Below are 24,566 nucleotides of genomic sequence, written 5' to 3' on the forward strand. Positions count from 1 at the left end.
GATGGACAAACTCTCTAATTGGGCATAGAGTTTGCACGATTGTTTGTTCATAACATCGTTTGTCCCAATATGAAAAATGACAGTGTGGGCTGTAGGGTGGCGGTCGATGAGGGCAGGTGAGAGCTCTAGCATGTCACACACCTTTCCTCCAGAAAGGCAATAAGTGAAGGCACCAGGAAGTTGCAGGTATCTGATGATGGAATCCCCTATTATCAGAATCTCTGGCTCCTCATTCATACAGCTCCCTCTGTAAAGTGACAGCTTGGATGTGAGTGACAGCTTGGATTTGAGGGGCGGGGCATAGCTGCGAGAGTGAGCAGCACCTGTACAGGATACGTCATCGCCAGCTGCGGCGACCTCGGGGACATCATTTTGTAGAGGCACTGATGGATGTTCTGGTCTGAATGGAGCTGGAGGACGGCGGCGATCCTGGCGTCCGCCTTGGGGAGTGGACTGGGAACTTGAACGCCTCTGAATAAGTATGGAGCGGGTTGGGACTGGCGACTCGGATCGGGAGAATGCAGCGCCAGCCGCAGGCTCAGTAGCCCCATCTAGCTCTTCCAGCGGAGCAAACGAATTGTGCAACAGCACAGGACCAGGCGAGAGAAGAGGGGGAATTTGTCTGCCCTTCTTGACGACAGACGACCAAGAAGCGTTGGTAGTTGGAGTTGAGACCGGAGCAACAGAAGCGCCACTAGCCGGCGGCTGAGAGCTTCGGAGCGGAAAATGCTCCAGCACGGCTATCCGGGAGACCAGAGAGGACTGCCGCTGGAGGACATCGTGAACAAGGCTCTCTAAAGCCTGTAGCTCAGCCTTCAGTATAGAAAGCTCCGGATCTGCCTGGGTGAGTGGGGTCATCATTTCTGTATTTATTTTTGTATTTATTAAAAAAAAAAAAGAAAAGAACACTGTTTGGCTAGCGCTAGCAGGGTTAGCACTGGCTAGCATTGAGCAACAGCTTCCATCACTTCGTACCCGAACGGGACGCACTCTGAGGCGGTCACGGAACGCTGGACTCACCGCTGATAGTTCAACTGACCAAATTAGCCGCGATAGCTGTCCATTACGAACAGGATTGCTTCCAAGGGTGAATTAAGTATCGGAGTCAAAACTGTCCGGTTAGATTCGGTCAAAACATCGAAAAAAAAAAAAAAAACTATATATATAAGGTGTTCCTTGACAACAACAAAAGACAAGACACAGTAAACACACATGTCCTCCCCCTTACCCCTGGTGGGGATCCAGTGCTATGGCCCGGGGTTCACTCAGGTCCGTGTTGATGAGGACACGTCTCTTGGTGGCGTCCACCGAGGCCACAGAGATGGTTTTGTCCCCGGAGTCGGTCCAGTACAGGTTGTGTTGCAGCCAGTCTAGAGCCAGACCCGCGGGGGTGTGCAGGTGTGAGTCCATCAGCGTCACCTGCTGGGAGGGGTCACTGGCTTCATGGATGAACGCACTGCAGAGGGAGAGGGAGAGGGAGAGAGAGAGAGAGAGAGTTTGGAGTATTTTGAGTTTCAGGAGAATATAGAAGCCATAATCTACAGGAAGCCAGCCGTTATTGCAAAATCAATGTCTCGTGTTGACTGCCTGCTGGGGCTCTGTTTTGTAATTATGAGTCAGTGTACACTTTTTCTTATTACATGGTACACTGCAATAATGATTTATCTTTGTAGGATATTGACTTTTAGGGATTTTTTTCTAAAAGTTAAAATGTTTTACAAAACTTAAAAAGTAGTTAGAGACTGTACATGTAAATATAGGAAAAGTAAGTGCAATCACAGCGGTGAAACAAGGAAGCAATAAGGATGAACAAATAAATGAATAAATAGATTGTGAGTGGAAAAGAAATTGGAAATACATACAGGGCAGTGACAGGACAAGTGAACAGCCTCAAGATTATGTATCATCTTGATTTATGTGTGTACTAATTCTGCAATCTCCATTGTTCTGTAATGCGACTGTGGCAAATAGGACTGGTGAACAACCTCTAGCCAGGGGCCATGCGCTGAGCAGGTTCATCCCTGGGTTAGGGTCCTTCTAAGATGGACCACTTATCAGAATAGACAGGGTTTAACCCAGGGGCTGCCCTGCTAGCTAATGATTTGGCCCCCGGCAGAGGTGTGAGGTGAGAGCCAATCAGCTGAGCTCCAGCACAGGAATCTCCGTTTTAGTTTCCCCAGAGATTTTTTATCTTAACATCCATTTAAAAAGGGAACACAGCGCTCCAATTAGAATATACACTGGGGAGAAAACGTCTGATAACAGGTATGATAACAATAGGAGGAGAGGAATGATACCAGCCCATAGCCATCAACTCAGTGGATTAGGTTTCAAAAACATCAGAAGACTAAACAAGAAGATGCTTCTCAGTACATCAAGTACAGAGAGAGGATCTGTGTCTGTAATGGCACAAAGTCTTAATTACTGTAAAAACAGCTGAGACCTTCTCATGTTCCAGGAGTTGGTCTTTAGAAACAAGTGTGTATGTAAATGAACAGTATATGCATTCAAGAGCCATGCAAATTGCAATCTTTTTGATATATTTAAACATATCCATGGTGAAAGTAGTTTGTATAATGGTGAACATGTTTGTTTGTATCTTGTGCAGACACAAGGAAATAAAAAATAATTAAACAGGAATATTTACGTTTGAGTGAAAAACAGTGAAGGTAAAATATAACTATATAAATGCAACATCAGGTTTCTGCAATTAATTTGGATCAGTAATAGTAAGTTCCATGTATAAATCTGTCTATATTTTACCTGTAGATTTTACGATGAAAGCGATCGCACCAGAAGACGCGGTTGTTGGCCACGTCCAGGTCGAGGGCCACAGCGTTCTTCTGGGTGGACACCACCTGGCTGTAGTCCCTTTTCACCAGGTCGATGCGGCGGATCTCGTGCCGGTTGGTGAACAGCAAGTATGGGCTTTTCCCTGTGCACAAAGCAAACAGTGTTCAAACTGCCATGCTCAAGTGAAAATAGGCACAACGTTTGGGATAAAATGTAATGTCACAGAAAAGTCAGTGCAAAGCAATTTAGAAAATGGGCTTCTTCTTAACCTTTATTTATACAGGTATATCCCATTGAGACCGAAGACTCTTTTGCAAGGGAGACCTGTTTTCCTTTCCCACACACATTCATACATACACCGATAACAGGCTAACTATCGACATTCACACGAGGCAAGGTGGGTGAAGTGTCTTGCCCAAGGACACAACAACTATGACACAGGTGACAGGGCGGGGATCGAACCTCCAACCCTTTGATCATCGGCCGACCCGCTCTACCAACTGAGCCACAGTCGCCCCAGGCTTGATAGATACATGATGGATACATTAGGTTAGTAAGAGGAATGCATTATTGTCAGATGGAGTTTGGATGTGCTTTAATAATGGCCGGTCAAATCAGCTATGACAATTTGGTTAATGGCCAGAAGAAGTAGTGTCCAATCCAGAATCTCATATTTGAAAACTGCTCTCATCAAGGAAATGCACATCCAGTATCACATATGCACAGCACCACCGTATGTAACTCACATTAAGCAAGCAAGAATAGTGCAATAAAATAGGTCATACATTAAAATACTAAACACGTTATTCTGAGCAAACAATGACTGGATTAAGTCTAGATTAGAAATAAAGAAATAGTGGACGTGTAAACCCAATACGTGCAATTTTATTCTGCTGTTATAGGACATGTAAAAGGAAGATGTCAAAAGGCCCATGGGATTGTTTTCTCAGCAAAGCATCAAAAAGGTTTACGTCAGTCGGTAAGGTGTCCCCCCCCCCGGGCCGGGCCCAGCAGCAGACCCGGGTTCGATTCCCGCCCGCGGTTGTTCTCTGCATGTCACTCCCCTCTCTGCCCCATTTCACCTCTGTCTCTCTGCACTATCAATAAAGCATAAAAATGCCCAAAAAATATCTTAAAAAAAAAAAAAAAAAAAAAAAAAAAAGGTTTACGTGCTGCACTCAAGACAGTTGACCATGACGGGAGATGCTGCGTGTCAGGGATTGATGGAGACGTGTAACAATACCAAGGCCTCTCCAGTGTCTAAAAGCATTGCAGCTTAATGTGCTGATGCATATTTGTAGCAAGAATATGTCGATATCCCTAGATGTCATCTTTTAAAACACAGATAAATAATACAACAAAGCCTGTGTGATACCGCTTAATATCCTCCCCGAACAGGAGTGTGGGCCAGGGACAACAATCCTTCATTAAAAAGTGCTGAATAGTTGCTGTATCATTGATCCGTGTGTCTACATGCATCATTTAGCTGTTTGCTCCTTATTATCAAACACTCAGTAGATCACAAGTACCTTAGCATTCAGCTGCACATCTTTCAACAGCAAGCAGGCGGGTTTCACACAGGCAGCAAAACTAATTCGACATAATTGAGCACGCACACACACACACACACGCACGGACACACACACACACACACACACACACACACACACACACACAGAAACACACTAGCAATGCGGTCATTTCCTTTGAGGGCAAACAACCTTGAACACAGTTGAGTCAGACAGCTTTCTTGCCCTTGTCTTAGGCACCTAACAGTAAAGATCAGTTACTGAATTCCCTCAAAGTTTAACCCACAGACTGCAGCAGAAATAATGTTAAACATTGAATGCCTAGCAGCTTCACCTGCGCTGTATTTCTTTTGTTTTTTTTACAGGTATAGCTTCGGATTGCAGAACAATGCATCTCAAATGCCTCATATGAGATCACTACTGATTCAATGTTCCATTCCCCATTTGATTTAATCAGTGGAGAACTGTGACCACAACTAGCTATAACAAGACATCTATTGCCATGTTTGAGGTCTCTGTGAGGCTGAACTAAGCATGCTAACGCTAAGCAGGTGTAATGGTCGATGGTTAGAAAAAGTGTGTGACCTTATGGCCGTACGTGTAATAGTTGTTGAAATGTTTCCACCACAAATGTGAACCTCATGGTGGCGCTAGAAAAAAGACATCAACAAAGTCACCATGATTCATCCCCTAAATGGAACTCAATTATTTCCCAAATTTCAGAGCAGTTCATCAAATACATGAGAGTGAGGTATGTCAGTCTGGACCAGAGCAGTAGACCAACCAACCGACTGACAGAACAACATTGCCATTCTTAGAACTATGCTTCTAGTATGGCTTAAAATATATATTTGCTTGCAGCCACAGAGCTATAGAGGACTGCAGCGCATATGTGCATACTCAATAAAATAAAACTAAACTGGAAAAACTCTGTTATGAATATGTATAATAAATGTCACAGAGAGAAACAAACAAATAGGGTTAGGTATATTTTGTAGTTTGTAGTTTTTTCCATGCTATATTATTAGCACACATGGCTATTAGCACTGCACTACATCACACTGTCCTTGTTTCACTTTTGGGTGCATTCACACCTATTTTTAGAGCTGTCCATTTGTGATGAGGTCACCCAGGATGAATTTTAATTAGACTCAAAACTGAACAGGGAAATTACAGTATTTCATATGATCATGTCTTAATTTCCATATAACCCTGGCAGGAGAAAGCAAAGTGGGTGACGGAGACACTAAGGGTGTATTCACACATGGAAAGTCCGTTAGTTCACTTGCTTTGGTCCAGACCAAATAGAATTTGGATTCTTTTTTTTTGGTGTGGTCCACTTTCATATTGCCCCTTTTGCAAGTGAACCAGCATTACGAAGCAAAACCACACGTGATCTGAGGTCATTCATTCATTGGACAGACATTCTGGGGTGGAGAGAAGCAGGAAGAACGAAGTAAAAACTGCGAATTTATCATTGATATAATATGGGGTTAAAAATAATAAAAATGCCTACATCTAGCCTATAAATAAAGAAGAAAAACATCAAATTATTGTTGTTTCATATGGTTATATGTAGCCCTATGACAATGCCACGTTATGTGGCTTCTAGCCTACGATGTGAAACATAATTTTTACTGTATTTTTGCTGCTGGACTCGCGGCTCGCGTGAAGAATAGGCTCAAGCTGAAACACAGCTGATTAAACTGTGTATCAGCTGGGTGTCAGTTCGGCGCAGTTCAGCACCAAACTGACACGGGGACAGTATTGAAGGTCCCGTTGGGAAGAACAATAAAAACACACACTTCATGCAAAGTGCAGCGTGAACCTGTTGGCACTGTAGGCTACGGGAGACGCTCCTCTCCATCTGATCGCTGAACATATCAGCATGTGTACGCCGCACGCGTCATTATCAAATGTAATATTTTCGCCCGGTCAAACCACAACTAATCTTCCTAACAATGGCGACAACAACACTTTCCCATAATGTGAAGCTGATGGCGATTTATTAAAAAAGAAAAGAAAGAAAAGGCGCAGTGCTTCCTGCAATTGGGTCGGATCGAGTCCGGCCAAATTCACACCACAAACGAACTGCAGCAGAGTGCGTATGGAAGCGCATCGAGACCACCTCTTCAGCTGGGTCTCGGAGCGTTTGTTTGGTCCGCCCCCGAGTGCGATAGCTGTAATCACACCTGTCTGAAAGATGCGCACCGAAGGTGGAAGTGCACCTGAGTTCGTTTCAACCGAACTAAACACAGCATGTGTGAATACACCCTAACAATGTGTGCCTGCTGCAGGAGAGGGTTCATCACTCTAGGTAAAGCAACTACAGCCCACCTTTGTCTTATAACATCTATATTAAGCCTATCTCTTTTTCTGACACTGCATGGTAATGGGATGGCAGCTGCAACCAGTTATCTCTGGAGGCAGATATGATATTCTCTCATTATTGGCTCGCTTGCCTAAATTTACCTTGCTTTCCCTTTCCTATTCTAGCCCCAAGTCTGAAAAATGTTCAGCACTAAGTGTTGTCAAAAAAAAACTGGTCATTACAATTGCAACCTTCTCAACCCCTGTTAAGGGGTTGAGAAGGTTGCGTTAGTTTTCATTACCTTGAAGCTAAGCTGTGAAGCTGCTGCATTCAATGTGAATTTGCTTTTGACACACCGCCAGACACACAGTTCTCTGCTGGCCGCGATGATCTGATAGCAAACACAGCGAGCAGTCATGCACAGCGAGGTACACAAGTGTATTCAGAAGCAGGGGGCTCATACAATCCAGACACATAGTATGCAGTGTGTACAAAAGCAAACACTCAAACATATACATGTGAGTGTTGAGCCTCGATATCAGCTCGGTTTAATTGAGTGAAATTAAATCACAGCATTTGACAGCAGGGACCAAAATCACCACATTTAGTTTGACGCATTGTTTCCTGCCAATAAAATAATGAACATTAAGGGGGGGAAATGAATTGTAAACAAATGAACTGGCCTCTCTGTAATCCTCTTGCTAATAGCTTGTGGCCATAGTTGGAGGTCAAAGAAAAAAATAATTGGCCCCTCAGCAGTTCACTTTGTTCTCCACTAGTGTAAGAATGGCTGTGAACAAGACCAACAGGAGACCAGATTTACATTTGTCGTAATTAGCCGTGACTTTGGTGCCCCGGAAGAGTTGCTTTACCTAATAAAATAAAAGTGTTTGGCTGTCACTCATGAAACACTCTAATTGACGGGAAACTGAAGGACAACTTTAGACTGGGAGAAACCGATTTGTTTCATTTTTTTTTTCTTTTGTAATTAGCAGTTATGTCAAGTACACAAGCAAGTGCAGAGGCATGATAAGAACCTAATGTCAGAAAGATGTTAGAGATTATGAGATGAGGAAGGTTTGACTCTGTGGCTGTGAGAGTGGAGTGTTTCACTAATGAGGCAACCAGATATCTGAGAGAATGTCTTGTGATCAACAGAGTAACACAAGCTGGAGGAACTTACAACCTTGGTTATAAATACGTAGGTACTTTATTTACCCTGTAATGCAGGAACATAAGGTATATAGCATAGGTATAATAACAAAAATTCAAATCCTATTGTTGTCCCAATCCCAGCATTGTTGCTCGCTGAGCTTTATGACTCACCTTCTGCCTTGCAGGTCTTAGTAACTGGGTCCATCTCATAGCCTTCATAGCATTCACATTTGAAATCCCCTTTGTAGTTGATGCAGATCTGGCTGCAAGCGTCAGGGTTCTCACACTCATCGATGTCTGCAGGGAGGGGAGGGAAGAGACGCTATCAATCAAATGAAAGACTGAAAGTGACAGACACAGTCAGACAGAGATACAGAGTGACAGGTGATTAATCCACCTTCATGGGCTGCAATAGATAAGAGCAGCAACTCAATTAAAATTAAATATAGCAAGATTCTACTGAAAATTCCAGCTGTAATAGAGTAACTATGCACATTGTGTGATGGCTGTTGCTAGAGGAGCACACAGACATTTCGTCATTGGCAGTTAATGGTAATAAAAGGGTCGACAGGGAGACGTGCAGGCGTGTCCCTGTAGTCTCCCCTGCTTCCTTCCAGCAGATCTCAGGCTTCTTCCTTGGGTGTTATGGGGAAAGTGTTAAAAGGATGGGGAAGGGTGTGAAGGACATAGTATGTGTGCGCGCGCGCGCGTGCGTGCGTGCGTGCGTGCGTGCGTGTGTGTGTGTGTGTGTGTGTGTGTGTGTGTGTGTGTGTGTGTGTGTGTGTGTGTGTGTGTGTGTGTGTGTGTGTGTGTGTGTGTGTGTGTGTGTGTGTGTGTGTGTGTGTGTGTGTGTGTGTGTGAGAGAGAGAGAGAGAGCGAGAGATAGAGAGGGAGAGAGAGAGAGAGAGTAGTATGACTTTGGTTGTTTCCCGTGGGACTGACAGGCTTGGCACACTAAACAAAGATGACAGACAGCTACAGAGAGCTGCCCAAGGCAATACACCACACATAATAACACACACAAACACACAAACGCACGCACACACACACACACACACACACACACACACACACACACTCGTTTAACCTACACCGTGGGGTCAGTGGACAAAACGGTGTCTCCTGGGGACCACCCTTTCTAAAGGAGATACAGACATGGTTTCAAGTCCCAATTTTTTTATTTTATTTTAGATTTCCATTTATGACTTGAAATTTAAATTTTTCTAATTTCTAATTTTTCAATCATTTCATAAGAAATTTACCATCACGATGGGGACCTGAGGGTTGGTGCCGGGCTGTAGCGTGTTACTCAGCAGTAACTTGTTACATTAGGACTTTAAATAAAATACAAATATAAATAGATTAGAATGGGCTCAGTATTTGGGATGTGTGGAAATATATATTCGCATTTAAATTGTTGAGGAGACATTTCCTTCACCAGGAAGCTGCCTCCACATATTCTGGATGAGCAACAAGCAGAATAGAATATATCTAATATATAGATGTATTTTAACGTGGTCTAATGTTTATATTTAAAAAAACTAAAAAAAACGTCATAAATATTATGGAGAACAACAAGGATGAAAAAACACTGGAGCTGCTTAAAATCGAACAGTTGCAACAGATGAGATGCAAACTAGCTTTAGCAGCTCAGCACAGCCACCCACTCCAGGACAGAGCACCAGCTGGGCCTCCACACATCAACAGTCCATTAGCCCGACCTCTGCCCGTGCTGGAACCACCAGGGCCACCGGTTAGAGTATACATTAGAATTTCAACTAATATAGTGGGAAAATTTTGATTTTGCAAGATGACATTTTTCTGAGCCATTCATTGAGGAAATAATGTAATTTGCTGTGAGAAAGGAACATGATTTGGAATTAGAGGTTACAAAAACAACCTCTGCTTACTTTGTTAAATTCTGTAGTACAGTGTAAACAGCTACTATTAGTAGTTCACACGCAACTAAACTATCCAGTATAAAAACACCATAGGCTGAGTTATAGACTTAGTTATACAAACCAGCTATCCAAATGTTTAATGAAAAGTCTGTCACACATTTGTTTTTGCCTGCATGAAAATATTTAATATAAAAATGGTCAGTTTAACAAGCTTTTTAAAACTTTTTTTTTGTTCATGTATAAAATAAATTAAATAAAATAAAGTGCAAAGTTGGGATACAACTGCCGTTACATAAAAAAAAAAAGATTGCATACAATTGCTACAATTCACACAGGCTCACCGGCTTACAGCAGTTCAATTTCTTGTTAACACATATAACTAATCACAGTCAATCACATGGCAGCAACTCAATGCATTTAGGCATGTAGACCCGGACAGGACAACTCTTTTAAGTCTATACCCAGGGGCAGGGCTGTACAGTGCGACAGTTTTGATCGCATTTGCTACTGAAATTGATCACGTGCGATGATGAATACAATTCCACTAGCACTAGTGCGACAGCTTGCTAATGAGCAGATGATGTCTGTCTGAGACACAGAGGAGTGCTGCACAACACTGCTTACAGGGCTCTACATTAACACTCTCCAAATTCGGGTAAATGTAGACTTTGGCAAGTAAGTTATTGAGTCCACCCTCCACTTTGGCTGGTGAAAGATGTGTGCTCGGGACCTGTGCTTTTGCGGCGATTAATACACTTCACCAACGGTAATTACCGGAAGGAGACGGCACACAGTTAAGTTAGTGCGTGTGCAAACAGAACATTTCCTGTGCGCCTTCACATTAAAAGCCTGTTACTAGCCAAACGTGAGTTGACTTTTATTTTGAAGCCGGTAAGAACAAGAAGTTAGCGCTTCACAGCCCTGCAGTGCGCTAGCTTGAAAATCAACTGCTTCAGCTGCAGAGAGCAGTAAACAGTAGTCTTTTTAAACAACGTTTGAAATAACTGATAAGCCACTGAAGAACAACTCCCAACACATTCACAAAAACCTATTTAACTTATTCCAAATTTTACCAATATGTATAGGCCTATTTATTTATTTAATAGGCTATGTTTAATGTTTTAAAGTTTGGTTTTAATTAACAGAAGGACATTTAACAAAAAAAAATATTATTATGAATATAATAATGATATGTATACAGAAAATATATAGATATTAATTTTATGGGGAGAAATAATTCTGAATCAGCAAAAAATTACAATTGGCAGGTTAGATTTTTTTGTCTAAATCGCAATCAGTGCACCCCTATTAATTTTTCTACAATTATTACTGCACGCACTAGGATATGATATTAATTGAGAATTTCAAATGAGACCAAGATGACAGGCTAAAAGGTAATTAGAGCGAAATGCATGGGTTAAGGTTATGCAAGTTTTCGATCATACTTTGTGTGCTACTGAATTTATTTTTGTACTACTGATTTTTTTGCTTGCTAGCACCAGTGCTACCACCTAAAACAATAAGCGTACAGCCCTGCCCAGGGGGCAAAGTGATTTTATGGACATGGAGCGTTGTAAAAGGTTGTTCACCAAAAATGACATCTAGGACCTTCCACGATCACAACCTGGTTGGACAACCTTGTCAACAAGCTGCTGGAAAGCTACAGCGGGCCGACATAGCAAATCAGAACCACTGTTTAAGAGAATGGGGGTGAATGGCGATGGGCTAATGGGGATTTTTTTTAACTTATAGAACATTATGAAACTTTGCCAGTTGATTACTGACATTAAAACAAAAACTTTTTGTATTACAGTATTTTCCAAAAAGTTTAAATAAATATGAAAAATCATCAATATTTTACTAATGATGCGTAAATTTGCATATCTGCAAAGCCCCAAAATCTAGATGTTGGAAGAAAACAAAGTCAATTTGTTTTTAAATTTTGAAAACAAAACAAAAGTGTCCAACTGCCTGAAGCCTTTCCTAATCACAGTTCAAATTTGATCAATAACCCATAGAAAAAACATTTTTTAAACAGTTACATTTCATGTGTCATGGACCAAAAGTGTCCTTTTGGAGTCTCCAGCTGCTATTTTAGGAAACGGCTAGACATTCCCTTGGAAAAAACAGTGTAAAAAATAAATTTTCTATGGGTTATTGATCAAATTTGAACTGTGATTAGAAAAAGCTTCAGGCAGTTGGACACTTGTTTTGTTTTCAAAATTTAAAAACAAATTGACTTTGTTTTCTTCCAACATCTAGATTTTGGGGCTTTGCAGATATGCAAATTTACGCATCATTAGTAAGATATTGATGATTTTTCATATTTATTCAAACTTTTTGTCGGCCCCCTGTAGCTTTCCAGCAGCTTGTTGACCAGGTTGTCCACCCAGGTTGGGATCCTGGAAGGTCCTGGATATAATTTCTGGTGAACAACCTTTTACAACGCTCCGTGTCTATTTTTCAAAAAAAGGGGTTTTGCCCCCTAGGTACTAAACCTTTTAAACAACAGAATAAGGAAGAAATGAGTGACTTTGAACATGGCATGTTGGAAAGGCAACAGTAACTCAAATAACCACTCGTTACAACCAGGGTATGCAGAATACCATCTCTGAACGCAAAACATCCAACTTTGAAGCAGATGGGCTACAGCAGCAGAAGACCCCACCGGGTGCCACTCCTGTCAGCTAAAAACAGGAAAATGAGGCTACAATTCACACAGGCTTTCCAAATTGGACAGTAGAAGATTGGAAAAATCTTGCCTTAAAACAACTTGCAGTTAAAATGTACTTGTAGCCCGCCGCTTCCAAGTGTATATACGGTTTTTCACGTAGTACTTCACAGCTTCCCAGGTCCTACCTTTAAGTGCCTCTGGAAATGCATGGATACATTCAAGACACTGTGCTTTACCAGGAACCTTGCCAGTCTTAATGCAGAAAAATCAGCTTCTGTTCAACAGCTGGTACTTCTTCCTTGCTCCACATCTTCCTCTTCCTGCTTGATGCATCTATAACAAATAATTAAAAATGTTTAAACAAACATGGAGAGGAGGAGAGGGTGACACAACGATATAAGAGGCTTTTACTCGAAGATGAATATAGAGATGGTTACGACCCATTTGAAGACAGGTAAGAATATATGTATGAATGGTAAAATGTCAAAGCTTTGTGTGTCGTGCACGTTTGTCAATTCTATATTAACAGGACTTATTTCTCAGTTTGGACTTTGATCACAATTGAAAAGTGTGACAAAGTGCCTTTTACTTTATTATTATTATTATAACTATTGCTATTTAATGGCAAAATATGTTTATTCTGTGTTTCCTTGTGCAAGGGTTTCTTGTGTAAAAGTAAACTATTTACAAATAACATAGAATGGATTTTTGCATCAACTTTTATCACATTTGAGTGTTTCCTTTTTTATTACAATTATTATAATAATAATAATAATAATAATAATAATAATAATAATAATAATAATAATAATAATAATAATAATAATAATAATAAGGGTCCCTTGTTACTGTGTAAAAGGAATTGAAAGAAACATTGTTGTTCAGCTTCTCCCCTCCCCACACACACCTGAAAGGTGTAACCAGTTTATAATAATAAAAATAATAATAATTCCTTTTTGTTCACAGACAGGACTCAGAGCTGCTTGTGTCCACTGTGGTGGAGATGGTCGCCAACCACAGGTACCTTAGTGTGCAACTCGACAGTGAGCTGGACTGGAAAAGCCACATGGAGGCGGTGTACAAGAAGGGACAAAGTCGACTCTTTTTCTTGAGGAGACTAAGGTCATTCAACATCTGCCAACCCCTACTGTGCACTGGCTACCACTCAGTGGTAGACAGTGCACACTCGCTGTGGCATGTTGGGGAGAAGGTGCTCGCACAGCGGACAAAAACAGGCTGGACAAGCTGATCAAGAAGGCCAGCTCAGTGGTCGGGGCTGAGCAGCTCAAGGTCCAGCAGGTGGCAGAGGCCAGAATCCTCAACAAACTGCATACAATAATGACCAACCCCACTCACCCACTCCACGCCCTGAAGGTGATCAAGAACAGCACCTTCAGTCACAGACTAATTGCACCAATGTGCAAAACGGAGCGCTACAGGAAGTCCTGTATACCAGCTGCCATACGGTTTTATTATGCACAACAATAACTTTGCACTTTCTTTGTAGTATTTATTATTGTATTTATTGTTTTTAATCTTTTTTTTTTGGTATTTTAGCTATATGAGGGAATGTGTGTTTGTTATGTCTGTCCATACACTGCTGTGACACTGTCATTTCCTTTAAAGGATTATTAAAGAATCTATCTATCTATCTCTATCATGAATCATTATATGTGTCTAATTTTCTCATGTTTTGAGACGGTAGAGTTGAAGACAAATTCTTCCAAAAAGCAGCTGGACCAAATGTCCTATCATTCATGTATTGTGCAATTCCCTAAATTTTTCGAGAGAATAATACTATTTAATAAAGGTTCTTCTTTCAAATACATTTCCAGGTTTTTCAATAATCGAAATATATTCTTTTGGGATTTAAGCCAATGTTTCTCGACACAGTGGTCTAGGACATAAGTAGACCTCAGAAAACAGGTAAGTGGTGAAATACCTTTGCTCAGCTGTGATGAGGTTCCAGACTCATCGTCCCCCTCTGTGCGTGTCCTCTGTGTGAGTTTCCTCTTCTTCACATGTCTTGACGCTCCTTGAAAACAAAGAGATATAATGGTAGAAAGGTTCACTTAAAGCACTATATCAAATACATTTTCATTCAAGTTTTTTCTCCTGGTATGATAAGGATATTGATTTGTGTATCTTGCATTGAATAAGAATGTGTCATTTTATATAAAAACATAATAAAATTATAGAAACTGTCCCTGGAGCAGACATTGAAGAAAGCCTAGTTAAATAGACAAATTAAAGCAGAGCTTAGAAAACAATGAATGACAGTAAAAGTACTCTGATATTGGAAGAAGATTATAATTAATAATTGTGTTTTAAAGCAGCTAAGAGTAACTTTTAAATATCTTTTAAGCAGCCTCATGTTTCCTCTGATAATCATAAATTACCTTTAACAGCAAAAGAGACCATCAGTACAAAGAAATAAGTATTTATATCGTTTTTATTACTGCGTTTGGTCTGGTCGCACACCCAGTCCGATTTTCGGTTTGCGCGTGCAGGCTATATGGTCACATTTTCGTTTTGGTTGCAGATTTCAGTGTATCGCAGCAACGCGATTTGAGAAGCCTATCCCTCCAGGTGAGGGAAGGGGAGCGGGAGCCTTGTTTGAGACAGTTGTTTGTCGTCATAATGACTGCTAACGGGGCTGAACCATCAAAGAAAAAAAAGAGAATGCAATGAAGAAAAGCTAAAAGGGAGAGGGATATACGGGCGGGAAGGCGTTGCCAAGCAATGTGTATACAATTTCACAGGAGCGAACTAGACTGCAGTGTTTACTGAATGAGCGGTAGCCTACTAAAACAAAGTTTACTTTGCTTCACCATCATCAGATGACGATTATTCATCTGAAATAGTCCTTATTTACAACAACATAAACACATTACCTCATCGTGATCCATACTAACTGCCGTCTCTCGTTCATTCGCTTTCTGTGAGGACACGTAATCTTTCAGCTCTGTGCGAGTGGTTAGTGAACCTGCATCAACTCATTGCAATCAGGTGTGTGTAGCACTGACTGGCATTAGTTGATGCAGTGTCACTAACCACTCCCACGGAGCCGATAAGTGTCCGTGCCCTCACACTTTCAACACACGGACATGCAATATAATGTGTCCTAATCATTTGACACTTGCACGGCTGGCACGCGCTACAAAACAGCTTTACGACAGCGGGCGTCGTAAAAATACTACCACTTTTGTCCAACGGGGCCGCCAACCGACAAAGTTACTCGTAGCCACTTTAACTGGATTGTTACACCCTCTGGAACAGGTAAGTGGTGAAATACCTTTGCTCGGCTGTGATGAGGTTCCAGACTCATCGTCCCCCTCTGTGCGTGTCCTCTGTGTGAGTTTCCTCTTCTTCACATGTCTTGACGCTCCTTGAAAACAAAGAGATATAATGGTAGAAAGGTTCACTTAAAGCACTATATCAAATACATTTTCATTCAAGTTTTTTCTCCTGGTATGATAAGGATATTGATTTGTGTATCTTGCATTGAATAAGAATGTGTCATTTTATACAAAAACATAATAAAATTACAGAAACTGTCCCTGGAGCAGACATTGAAGAAAGCCTAGTTAAATAGACAAATTAAAGCAGAGCTTAGAAAACAATGAATGACAGTAAAAGTACTCTGATATTGGAAGAAGATTATAATTATGAATTATGAATTGTGTATTAACTGGATTGTTACACCCTCTGGAACAGGTAAGTGGTGAAATACCTTTGCTCGGCTGTAATGAGGTTGAAGACTCATCGTCCTCCTCCTCCTCAGGGTTGTAACCTATGGATGAAAAATGACATAACAAAAACAAATATATAAAATAATACATGTAGAAATATGGAATTCAACTTTTTCAAGACTAAAACATATTTTAAGTTATGTAATTTTTGGTCCTTAATAGATACCCCACCCAAGGGCCCCAAAACTGACACAAATTAGACCCCCATTAGATAAAAGCTTTAGATGTTTAACATACATGAAGTTTATAAAACACATGACAATAGTTGTGTAGTAGTGTGTTATGGTGTAAACAAGTGAAATCAAATTATTCCCTTTCATGCTGGGAACACCCAGGAAGCCCTGTGAGTGCCCAGACCCCACCTCCAGAACCACTGGTTCAGTGAATGTACCTGATGAGTTAGAGGATAGACTCAACATCTCCTCTTCTCCAGATAGAGAGCTGTCTTCAGGTACTTCCTCTAAATAAACACAGCAAAAAATGTTGTCAACAAGCACAACAAACCCATGACATTTAAACCATCACAAATTAAAATGATAAAAATAGTGTGTGCAAGGTGAGGTTATACCAATTGGTTCAATGTTGATCTCGTCCAATGTCATCCCTTTAAAATGTGATAGCTCTCCTCTCCCACAGGCCATCAGCAGCTTTGCAACTTTGGCAACTTTTAATGTCCCTTCAGGGAGCCGATAATATTGTCTATGGACCTTGATGTTGATGTGACCCATAAAACCAGTGAGGCAGTCCTCATTGTCTTTCAAGTTCAAAACTTGTGACATTGTTGCCATTTGTTTCCTTAATCTTGTCGATGTCAATGTTTGCGGGTCCTTCGCTCCGCATTCACATGCGATAGCGCGGATGGCATCAGATCCTTTGAGGTGACTTTCTGCCTCAGGTCTACCAAACAAATAAACATTCTCATCCGGCACATCACATCGTCGTCGGTAATTCACCAGCATCTGTATGGAGGACACCATGTCTGGGCTGAGTAAGACAGGGACCTTTTTGTCCCGCTTACCTTTGATTTCCACACACTCAAAGTATTTGCAGAGCTTCTTTTCCACGTCGGTCAAGGCAAGGTCAAGATCTGGATGACTGGCAAAGGTGTTTCTCAACATGAAGTCATTCAGGGACATCTTTGAAACTTCTCCCTCTCTCCTACGATTGAAGACGATGACTTCACAGAGCGTTAGTCTAGCAAGACTTAACCAGTTCCTCTTATTTGGTGCAGTTTCAAGATTGAGTCGATACTTGGGCCTTTCTGCATCGATATGGTTGTGCAGTCTCACAACATCTTCACAGTATTCTGAACGGGAAGAGGACTCAGAAGTAGTTTGAAAGGTTGTGTCAAGCCGGTTAAATGCAGACAATCTCCGTCTGCATTTTTTCAAGCGTAGAACCGAGTTCTTAGTTGAAGTGTAGTTTTTTCTTTCTTCCTCCGAAACGTCCGTTTCTGATGATGATGTGCGAGGCTCATCCTCACTGCTTGTGATTGATTGATCTTCAGAGATCCTAAGCATTTTTTTTGTAAGCTAGAAGAGAAAATCAGATGGGACTCAATTACGTTTAAATTAAGAATATTTCCCACTTAATTTTTCAAATTATGCCTTTCCCATCAACAATAATATACAGTGCCTTGCAAAAGTATTCATACCCCTTGAACTTTTCCACATTGTCACATTACAACCACACACTTACATTTATTTTATTGGGATTGTATGTGATAGACCAACACAAAGTGGCGCATAGCTGAAGTGGAATGACAATTATACATGGTTTTACATTTTTTATATATAGGGGAGAGTGGGGCAAGTTGTGCATTTTGGAAGTTGTGCCACCCCTTGTTTCTCGAAAACCATAGAAGAAATTGGAAATGTGACCACATATTTAAGAAGAGCCATCCATTTAACTCATCCTGTAAAGAAGGGAGAAACATGGAATAACATATGTATTTATAAAAGCACATTTATGACAGTGTGCACTGTACAAAGTGCTGGCCCACTTTGACAAATGAGGCCCCAGATATCACGTGGTATTTATCAAATGGTCGTATCTCGGCAGATCAGCAAGATTTGATAAATGCGACGACTGAAAAAAAAAAAAAGTAATTTGAAATCACGCCCCTATATTTTCTCAGTTTAGAGGCCTCGCCGAGAGGTTTGAAGACATGGATATGCGCATTACGTTAAAAGAAGAGGAACTTCTCTGAAGTATAAATTGACAGCATAACAGCGAAAGTAGAAAAAAAATAATAATTTCGGAACATTAAAACAAAGAACGTCAGAAGGCAGCAGTGTGGAAGGAAATAACTGCTGCGGTCAACAGCGATGTCCAGCTGATTTTGGTGTATTTTAGGTTTACATCAGTGTTATCGCTCATATGATATGAAGTAGCATATACAATTTTATGTCACAATTTCTTTACATAGGCTAGGTGAAGAAAAAGTGGTCCGACTTAAAAATCACCACTAAAAAAAAGTGTGTTGCTGCTCTGAAATGCAACACCAACTGGAGGTGCAGGCATAAGTGGTGGAGGAGAAACAGACGTACCAACTGTCCGATAAGGGAAAATATTAAACCTTTAAAGGCCCTGGCAACCCTCACAAATAAATAAATGACATTGATGTTGGGTTTCTCAATAAGCTGTTTACAATTATCTGATAAAAAATAGATTTTCATAAATATTATGAAATGTAGTCTTTTTTGCTGTCGAGAACATTTTGCAGGGCGGTGTGGGCGTGGCCAATAACGTTCTGTAAGGGAACGTTCTCTCAGTCACGGTGCTGAGCAGGTTAAGCCCAGTTCAGACCAAAGATTCACCACACAACGAGACGCAAACTTGAAAATGCTGCACATGCTCACAACGAGCCTGACTGGCAGTTCACACTGCTGCACCGGGCTGCACGGTAGCTGGTTTCCTTAGCAACGGTGAATGCTCTGGCACAGCTGAGAGCAGCAGCTCAACATCACTTGCAGAAAGTAGCCTAACTTATTATTATTAGGCCTATATAGGTTTGCAATTAGTTATAGGCAATTTTTTCCCACCACAACCTATTTAATTGAAACAGGTGTCAGTGTCACAATGAAAATATATAAAAATATCTCTGTCTCATATTTATTGTTATCTCTTATTATTAGTTTATTTCCCATTTAGGCATTTCATCTATTTTAGGCATATGCATTTTTAAAATCAAATTTTTTCTGAGGATAGGAGTGGGAATAGAGAGAGAAAAAAAATTATGTTGAGTCGGATTATGTTTCTCATCACGTGAGCTGATGCGATATGCGGTTTGAATTAAGAGCACAAGGAGTAGGCCTAAACTCGTAATATGTAAAAAAAAAAAAATCAATCGGAACGTGAAAGCCTGCCCCCTCTACAACGTTAACGTGCAAGAATCCCCGGTTATCATTTAGTCTTAAACCACATCGTTTTTCTGCGCGGCGGCTCGGCGAGGTCTCACTGTGAATTTCACCATCACAGTGTTTCACCGGGGTGCACGCTGCTTCACTCAGACGGGGCTTTGAGTGTAGGCTCAGGCGCAAAGAGACAGTCTGTATCTCTTGCGCGGCACAAGAGAGATTGTATAGATTTGTTTTTTAGAACGTGTGACGTGCCAAGCAAAAGATGTAAGCCAAAGTTCGAATCAGAAATTTTCTAATGGCCGTCTCAATGCATTTTATAACGGAGATCCTTCCTGTGACGTCCCAAGCCTTAGCTCTAAGGCAACATTCGAATCAGGATTATTCAAATGGTCGACCAACTGACATGACAGTATGTTTGCGGGGGGCTAACAGATATTCCTAAAACCTTTCATATACATATTAGCACTGATTTTACCCCCCAAATAACATAGTTACAAGGATTTAGTGGATTTGGGTTGCCAGGGCCTTTAATAACGCCGGTCTTGTTTTTTTTTCCAATGAAAGAAATACACATCTAAAAATAACATTTTGTGTTTTACTGTATGACAGATGTGCTTGGCACGAGTGGTCAGCCGTCAGTGGCACAAAACGGTCCGTATTAACCTCCACAGGGCCAGGCAACCACCAGCTGTGAGAGCGCCCATGGTCCAGTTCCACCAGCGTGACCGTGGACCATTACTGCCGAGGTCCCGGGTCAGAAAAACAAGCCGAAAGGTGCCAGTTAATGGTGGAAATAAATCGCTCGCTTTAGCGATCAATGACACATTAAAATAGAAACTAAAATCTCAAAAGTGCGTCAAATAAATAAAATGTAAGGCTAAATGTTGTGCATTGTCTTTTTATAATAAAGAGCAGCGTACTACTCTACATATTTAAAACTAAACATGTTAGAAGCGATGAATGAATGCAGCTCCCGTGCTGCAGAGTCCCCCCAGCTGCTCCAAGACGGAGATAACTGCCCTTACGCAGTCCCATGCAGCGCTCCTAAGTGGCCGGTGTGCGCACTATTGAATCAGCGTCTTACTGTGTTGCACCCCATAAGCTGCCCATTTTTAAGTGATTAATATGTTTATTTCGGTCTGAACAAAAAATCCCAATAAAATAAATGTACGTGTGGTTGTTACGTGACAAAATGTGGAACGTTTACGAGGTATGGATACTTTTGCAAGGCACTGTAGTTCTTATTTTTGTCATCACAACTGATTTCAAGATACACACAGGTGTGTCTGTAAACTTACAAAGACACTCTCTGTTCTGCTCAGTGGAGGGACATCTGGGTCTGAGGGGCATTCCATTTCCTGAAAGGGCTACAGAAAAAAAAAAAAAACACTCAAATACAATTAGCAATTGCAGAATAATACATTTTTACATTGTGTTGAACCTGCAGTGTGTAGAATTTTGGGTTTTATTTCCTAGCAGATTTTGTAGAAAGCAATTATAATATCCATAAGTACATTTCATTTAGTGCATAATAGCTGAACAAAATGTTTTGAATTATTATTTTTTCCCTTAAAAAGGATCTCATATGTCCATATTTCTGCATATTTTGGACCAAAGCCTAGTGCCGCCATCTTGAAAGTGTCATAGTTGGAATGTCATCAGGTGCATTGTTTAAAATTTAGAATTGTTCTTGTCCTTGAAGGCCACTGTAGCTTCTGTTATTATTCGAAAGGGGTGGGGTTACCCAGGGAGCATTGCATTCTAGAACTTTCTTGATGATGTCATATTACACACTGCACCTTTAAGATAGATCTAAAGCAGGGGTCTCCAACAGATTTTTTTTTTTAAGTTAAAAAAATCTGACAAAGGTAAATGCACCTCTTTCCATGGTCAAAACTTTGCGAAGGGCCGCGATTTGCGGTAAATTAATGTGCACGTGTCTCAAAGGGTTCCTCTATCAGCTGGTGTGTGTGTGTGTCTGTGTTTGTGTGCGGCTCTGTGGCTCTGCATGCGGCCATGTGTGACTACGGCATGCAAGCGGGAGAGTAAACGAGCAGAAGCAAGCCGTCACTGAACTGGTGGCGAAAATAAATGCAGCTGAACAGAAAGAAGTGCTCTGTAAAGCTAGAACAGTTTAAGACTCCACATCACCGTGGCAACACAACCTATCTATCAGCTCAGACAGCGCAGAGAAAAGTTTGAGGAATGCATGAGAGTGATGGCCCAGGCAAGTTTCAGTAATGCCTCGTTTCCACCGAGTAGAGCGGGTCGGATCGGAGCGGTTCGGTCCGGATAGTTTGGCTTTTCATTTGCCAAGTTGGGTAGGGTACGGTTTAAGCGCACCTAACAGCTCTGAGCCGCTCCCAATCTCAGTACTCCTCCGTAGGGGTACTAGCCGCCTGAAAGCGGGCCGAAAATGTGGAGCTACACACCCCCGTCATTTGATTGGTCGAAAGAATCATTTCCGCCATGTGTAGTCATCTCGGCAAGAGTGAAGAGAGTCTTGTGTTTTGACGAAAATGTGAGCACAGCACTGTTTATTGTGTGGTGTTTTTCCTCGTCAATAAATTAATCAGTTGGTTACACTGTGTCCCACTGCTAGTCACGTAGCTGCCGCAGCCAGCACTGTTCGCTCATGAGTTGCACCGAGCCGTTTCTGTGTGTTTTCGCCATAGATAGTAGGCTAGTAAATACACGTTCACAACAACACGGGGGGAATAAAGAAGAGGCTGGTTTGACCAAGCAAAAACGAGAGACCGCTGGTTTGACCACAGTTGGTAGAAATAATCATGAAGAGAGTCTTGTGTGTTGGCGAAAATGTGAGCGCAGCACTGTTTATTGTGTGGTGTTTTTCCTCGTCATTAACTTAACCAGTTGGCTACACTGTGTCCCACTGCTACGATGTCACGTAGCTGCCGCAGCCAGCACTGTTCGCTCACTGTATATCAGTTGCACCGAGCCGTCTGTGTGCTCACAACAACACGGGGGGAATAAATAGCCTAAAGAAGCGGCTGGTTTGACCAAGCAAAAACAAGAGACCGCTGGCTTGACCACAGCTGTTCCACAGCCCGATAGTTTAACCCACATTCTGGCGGCGGCTATCGCAGTCCAGCCTAAACCCCGCCCCACCAGTAAGGGTAGGGTCGGCGGTGGAAACAACACCGAGATTCTTAAAAGTGAGCTGTCCCGCTCTGAGCCGCTCTGACCCGACCCGCTCTACTCGGTGGAAACGAGGCATAAGTGTTTATAGAAGTACCACACTCAGTGCGTTTCCATGGCACAACTAGATTAGATTATCACATATATCGAACTAGACACTCGAACGGACCGTGTCACTTGTCTGAGTTTACATGGCCTTTCAGATATCGGATAAATGTCCAATGCATGGCTGTCTCAACTATGCTAGGTGGCGCTGTAGCCCTTTCAACCATGCTTTCAACAAGTGTTGAAAGAGCCACGTCCGGTTCTCTTCCGTCAATAACCCATGGTGTAGCCTATCACGCGCAGGCACACAAGCACAGAACGAGAAGTCCGATAAGCGATGTCCGATCCCTGTATACATGCAGAGAGAATGCCGACAACGAACGACTTATCTAGGTGTTCTTATCCGACATCTCTTGTCCGTTATTGTGCCGATTTGTGTGCGAAGTAGATCGGATAAAGGTGTTTACATGCAGTTTAAAAGTCCTGTTGAAGTCTTATTCGTTTAGTTACCCGATTATGAGTCTGCATGTAAACGCACTGACTGTTACTGTCTTTGACCTTTGGAGAAATGTATTTAGTCATTTTAAGGAGAAAACACATTGTATTTATTATTTCAACTATTGAGTTATTTGTAGAACAGCATGCTAGTGTAGCCATACAAGATTGATTTTCTGAATTTTCAATGCTGCTTTATTTTTATGTTTTAAATTGGGAAATACATGTTCCAAAACGACCAATAACCTCTGTATTTAAAAAAAAATTAAGCAAGTAGGCTAATAATAACCATTAATGAATTATAGGCTATCGCATCACAGTAGGCCTAATTGTCCACAATAATCTCACAACAGCCCCTATCTAAAAAGGAACTTTAAAAAGGTTTAAGCCAATTATAAACAATAACATTATTAGTCAGTTAATATCTAAGGGTTGTTCATTGTGATTTAAGAGTCAGTGAGCTCCATGGTAACACAGTGATTGACAGGCTGACTGCTCTTTAGCTGGACAGAAACTGCCCTTTTTTAACCCCAAAACCCTCTTTAAATACACAAACGTTTTGCCTTTACTGTTGCACAGTCACGACCCAAAAAAAGTCGGTCACGTACTGACCCCCCATAGGCCCTTTCTGAGCCAGGAAAAACCCTGGACTTACCTCTAGCTCGTCAGTCTTCTCTCCCTCCTCCTCGCCGCCTGTCTTCTCTCCATCCTCTAGCTCGGTCTTCTCTCCCTCTAGCTCGGTCTTCTCTCCCTCCTCCTCCTCCTCCTCGCCGCCTGTCTTCTCTCCATCCTCTAGCTTGGTCTTCTCTCCCTCTAGCTCGGTCTTCTCTCCCTCTAGCTCGGTCTTCTCTCCCTCTAGCTCGGTCTTCTCTCCCTCCTCCTCCTCCTCCTCGCCGCCTGTCTTCTCTCCATCCTCTAGCTTGGTCTTCTCTCCATCCTCTAGCTTGGTCTTCTCTCCCTCTAGCTCGGTCTTCTCTCCCTCTAGCTCGGTCTTCTCTCCCTCCTCCTCCTCCTCCTCGCCGCCTGTCTTCTCTCCATCCTCTAGCTCGGTCTTCTCTCCCTCTAGCTCGGTCTTCTCTCCCTCCTCCTCCTCCTCGCCGCCTGTCTTCTCTCCATCCTCTAGCTTGGTCTTCTCTCCCTCTAGCTCGGTCTTCTCTCCCTCCTCTAGCTCTTCAGTCTGATCCTCTTTTTTCTCATGTTGGGTCTGGCCCTGCAAAGGAGGTCAGCACAGTAAGGAGAAACTTCATAACAAAGCCACCACAAAGGTTAGTCTGGAGGCAGGGCTCCAGACTAACCTTTTCTATTAGGAGCATTTTTTTCCCAACACATTTAGGGGGGGCAAGCAGAAATTTTAGTGGCACACCTTAAAGGCCTACTTCACCGGTTTGAA

The 24,566-nt window shown here is 41.8% G+C and overlaps 1 protein-coding gene across 1 annotated transcript in view; it reads right to left on the reverse strand.

The window, feature by feature from the left end:
- LOC307254953 (low-density lipoprotein receptor-related protein 8-like) overlaps positions 1–24,566 on the reverse strand; it is a gene marked incomplete at both ends in the record, with an annotated part of 115,261 nt that overhangs the window by 17,224 nt on the left and 73,471 nt on the right. Inside the window, 3 exons of the mRNA XM_080033529.1 lie at positions 1,229–1,456; positions 2,764–2,935; positions 7,960–8,085. Coding sequence (XP_079889655.1) covers positions 1,229–1,456; positions 2,764–2,935; positions 7,960–8,085 — 526 coding nt within the window. The remainder of the gene's footprint in view (positions 1–1,228; positions 1,457–2,763; positions 2,936–7,959; positions 8,086–24,566) is intronic.

Source organism: Ammodytes marinus (genome assembly GCF_949987685.1).
Source record: "Ammodytes marinus genome assembly, chromosome: 9".
Classification (NCBI taxonomy): Eukaryota; Metazoa; Chordata; class Actinopteri; order Uranoscopiformes; family Ammodytidae; genus Ammodytes; species Ammodytes marinus.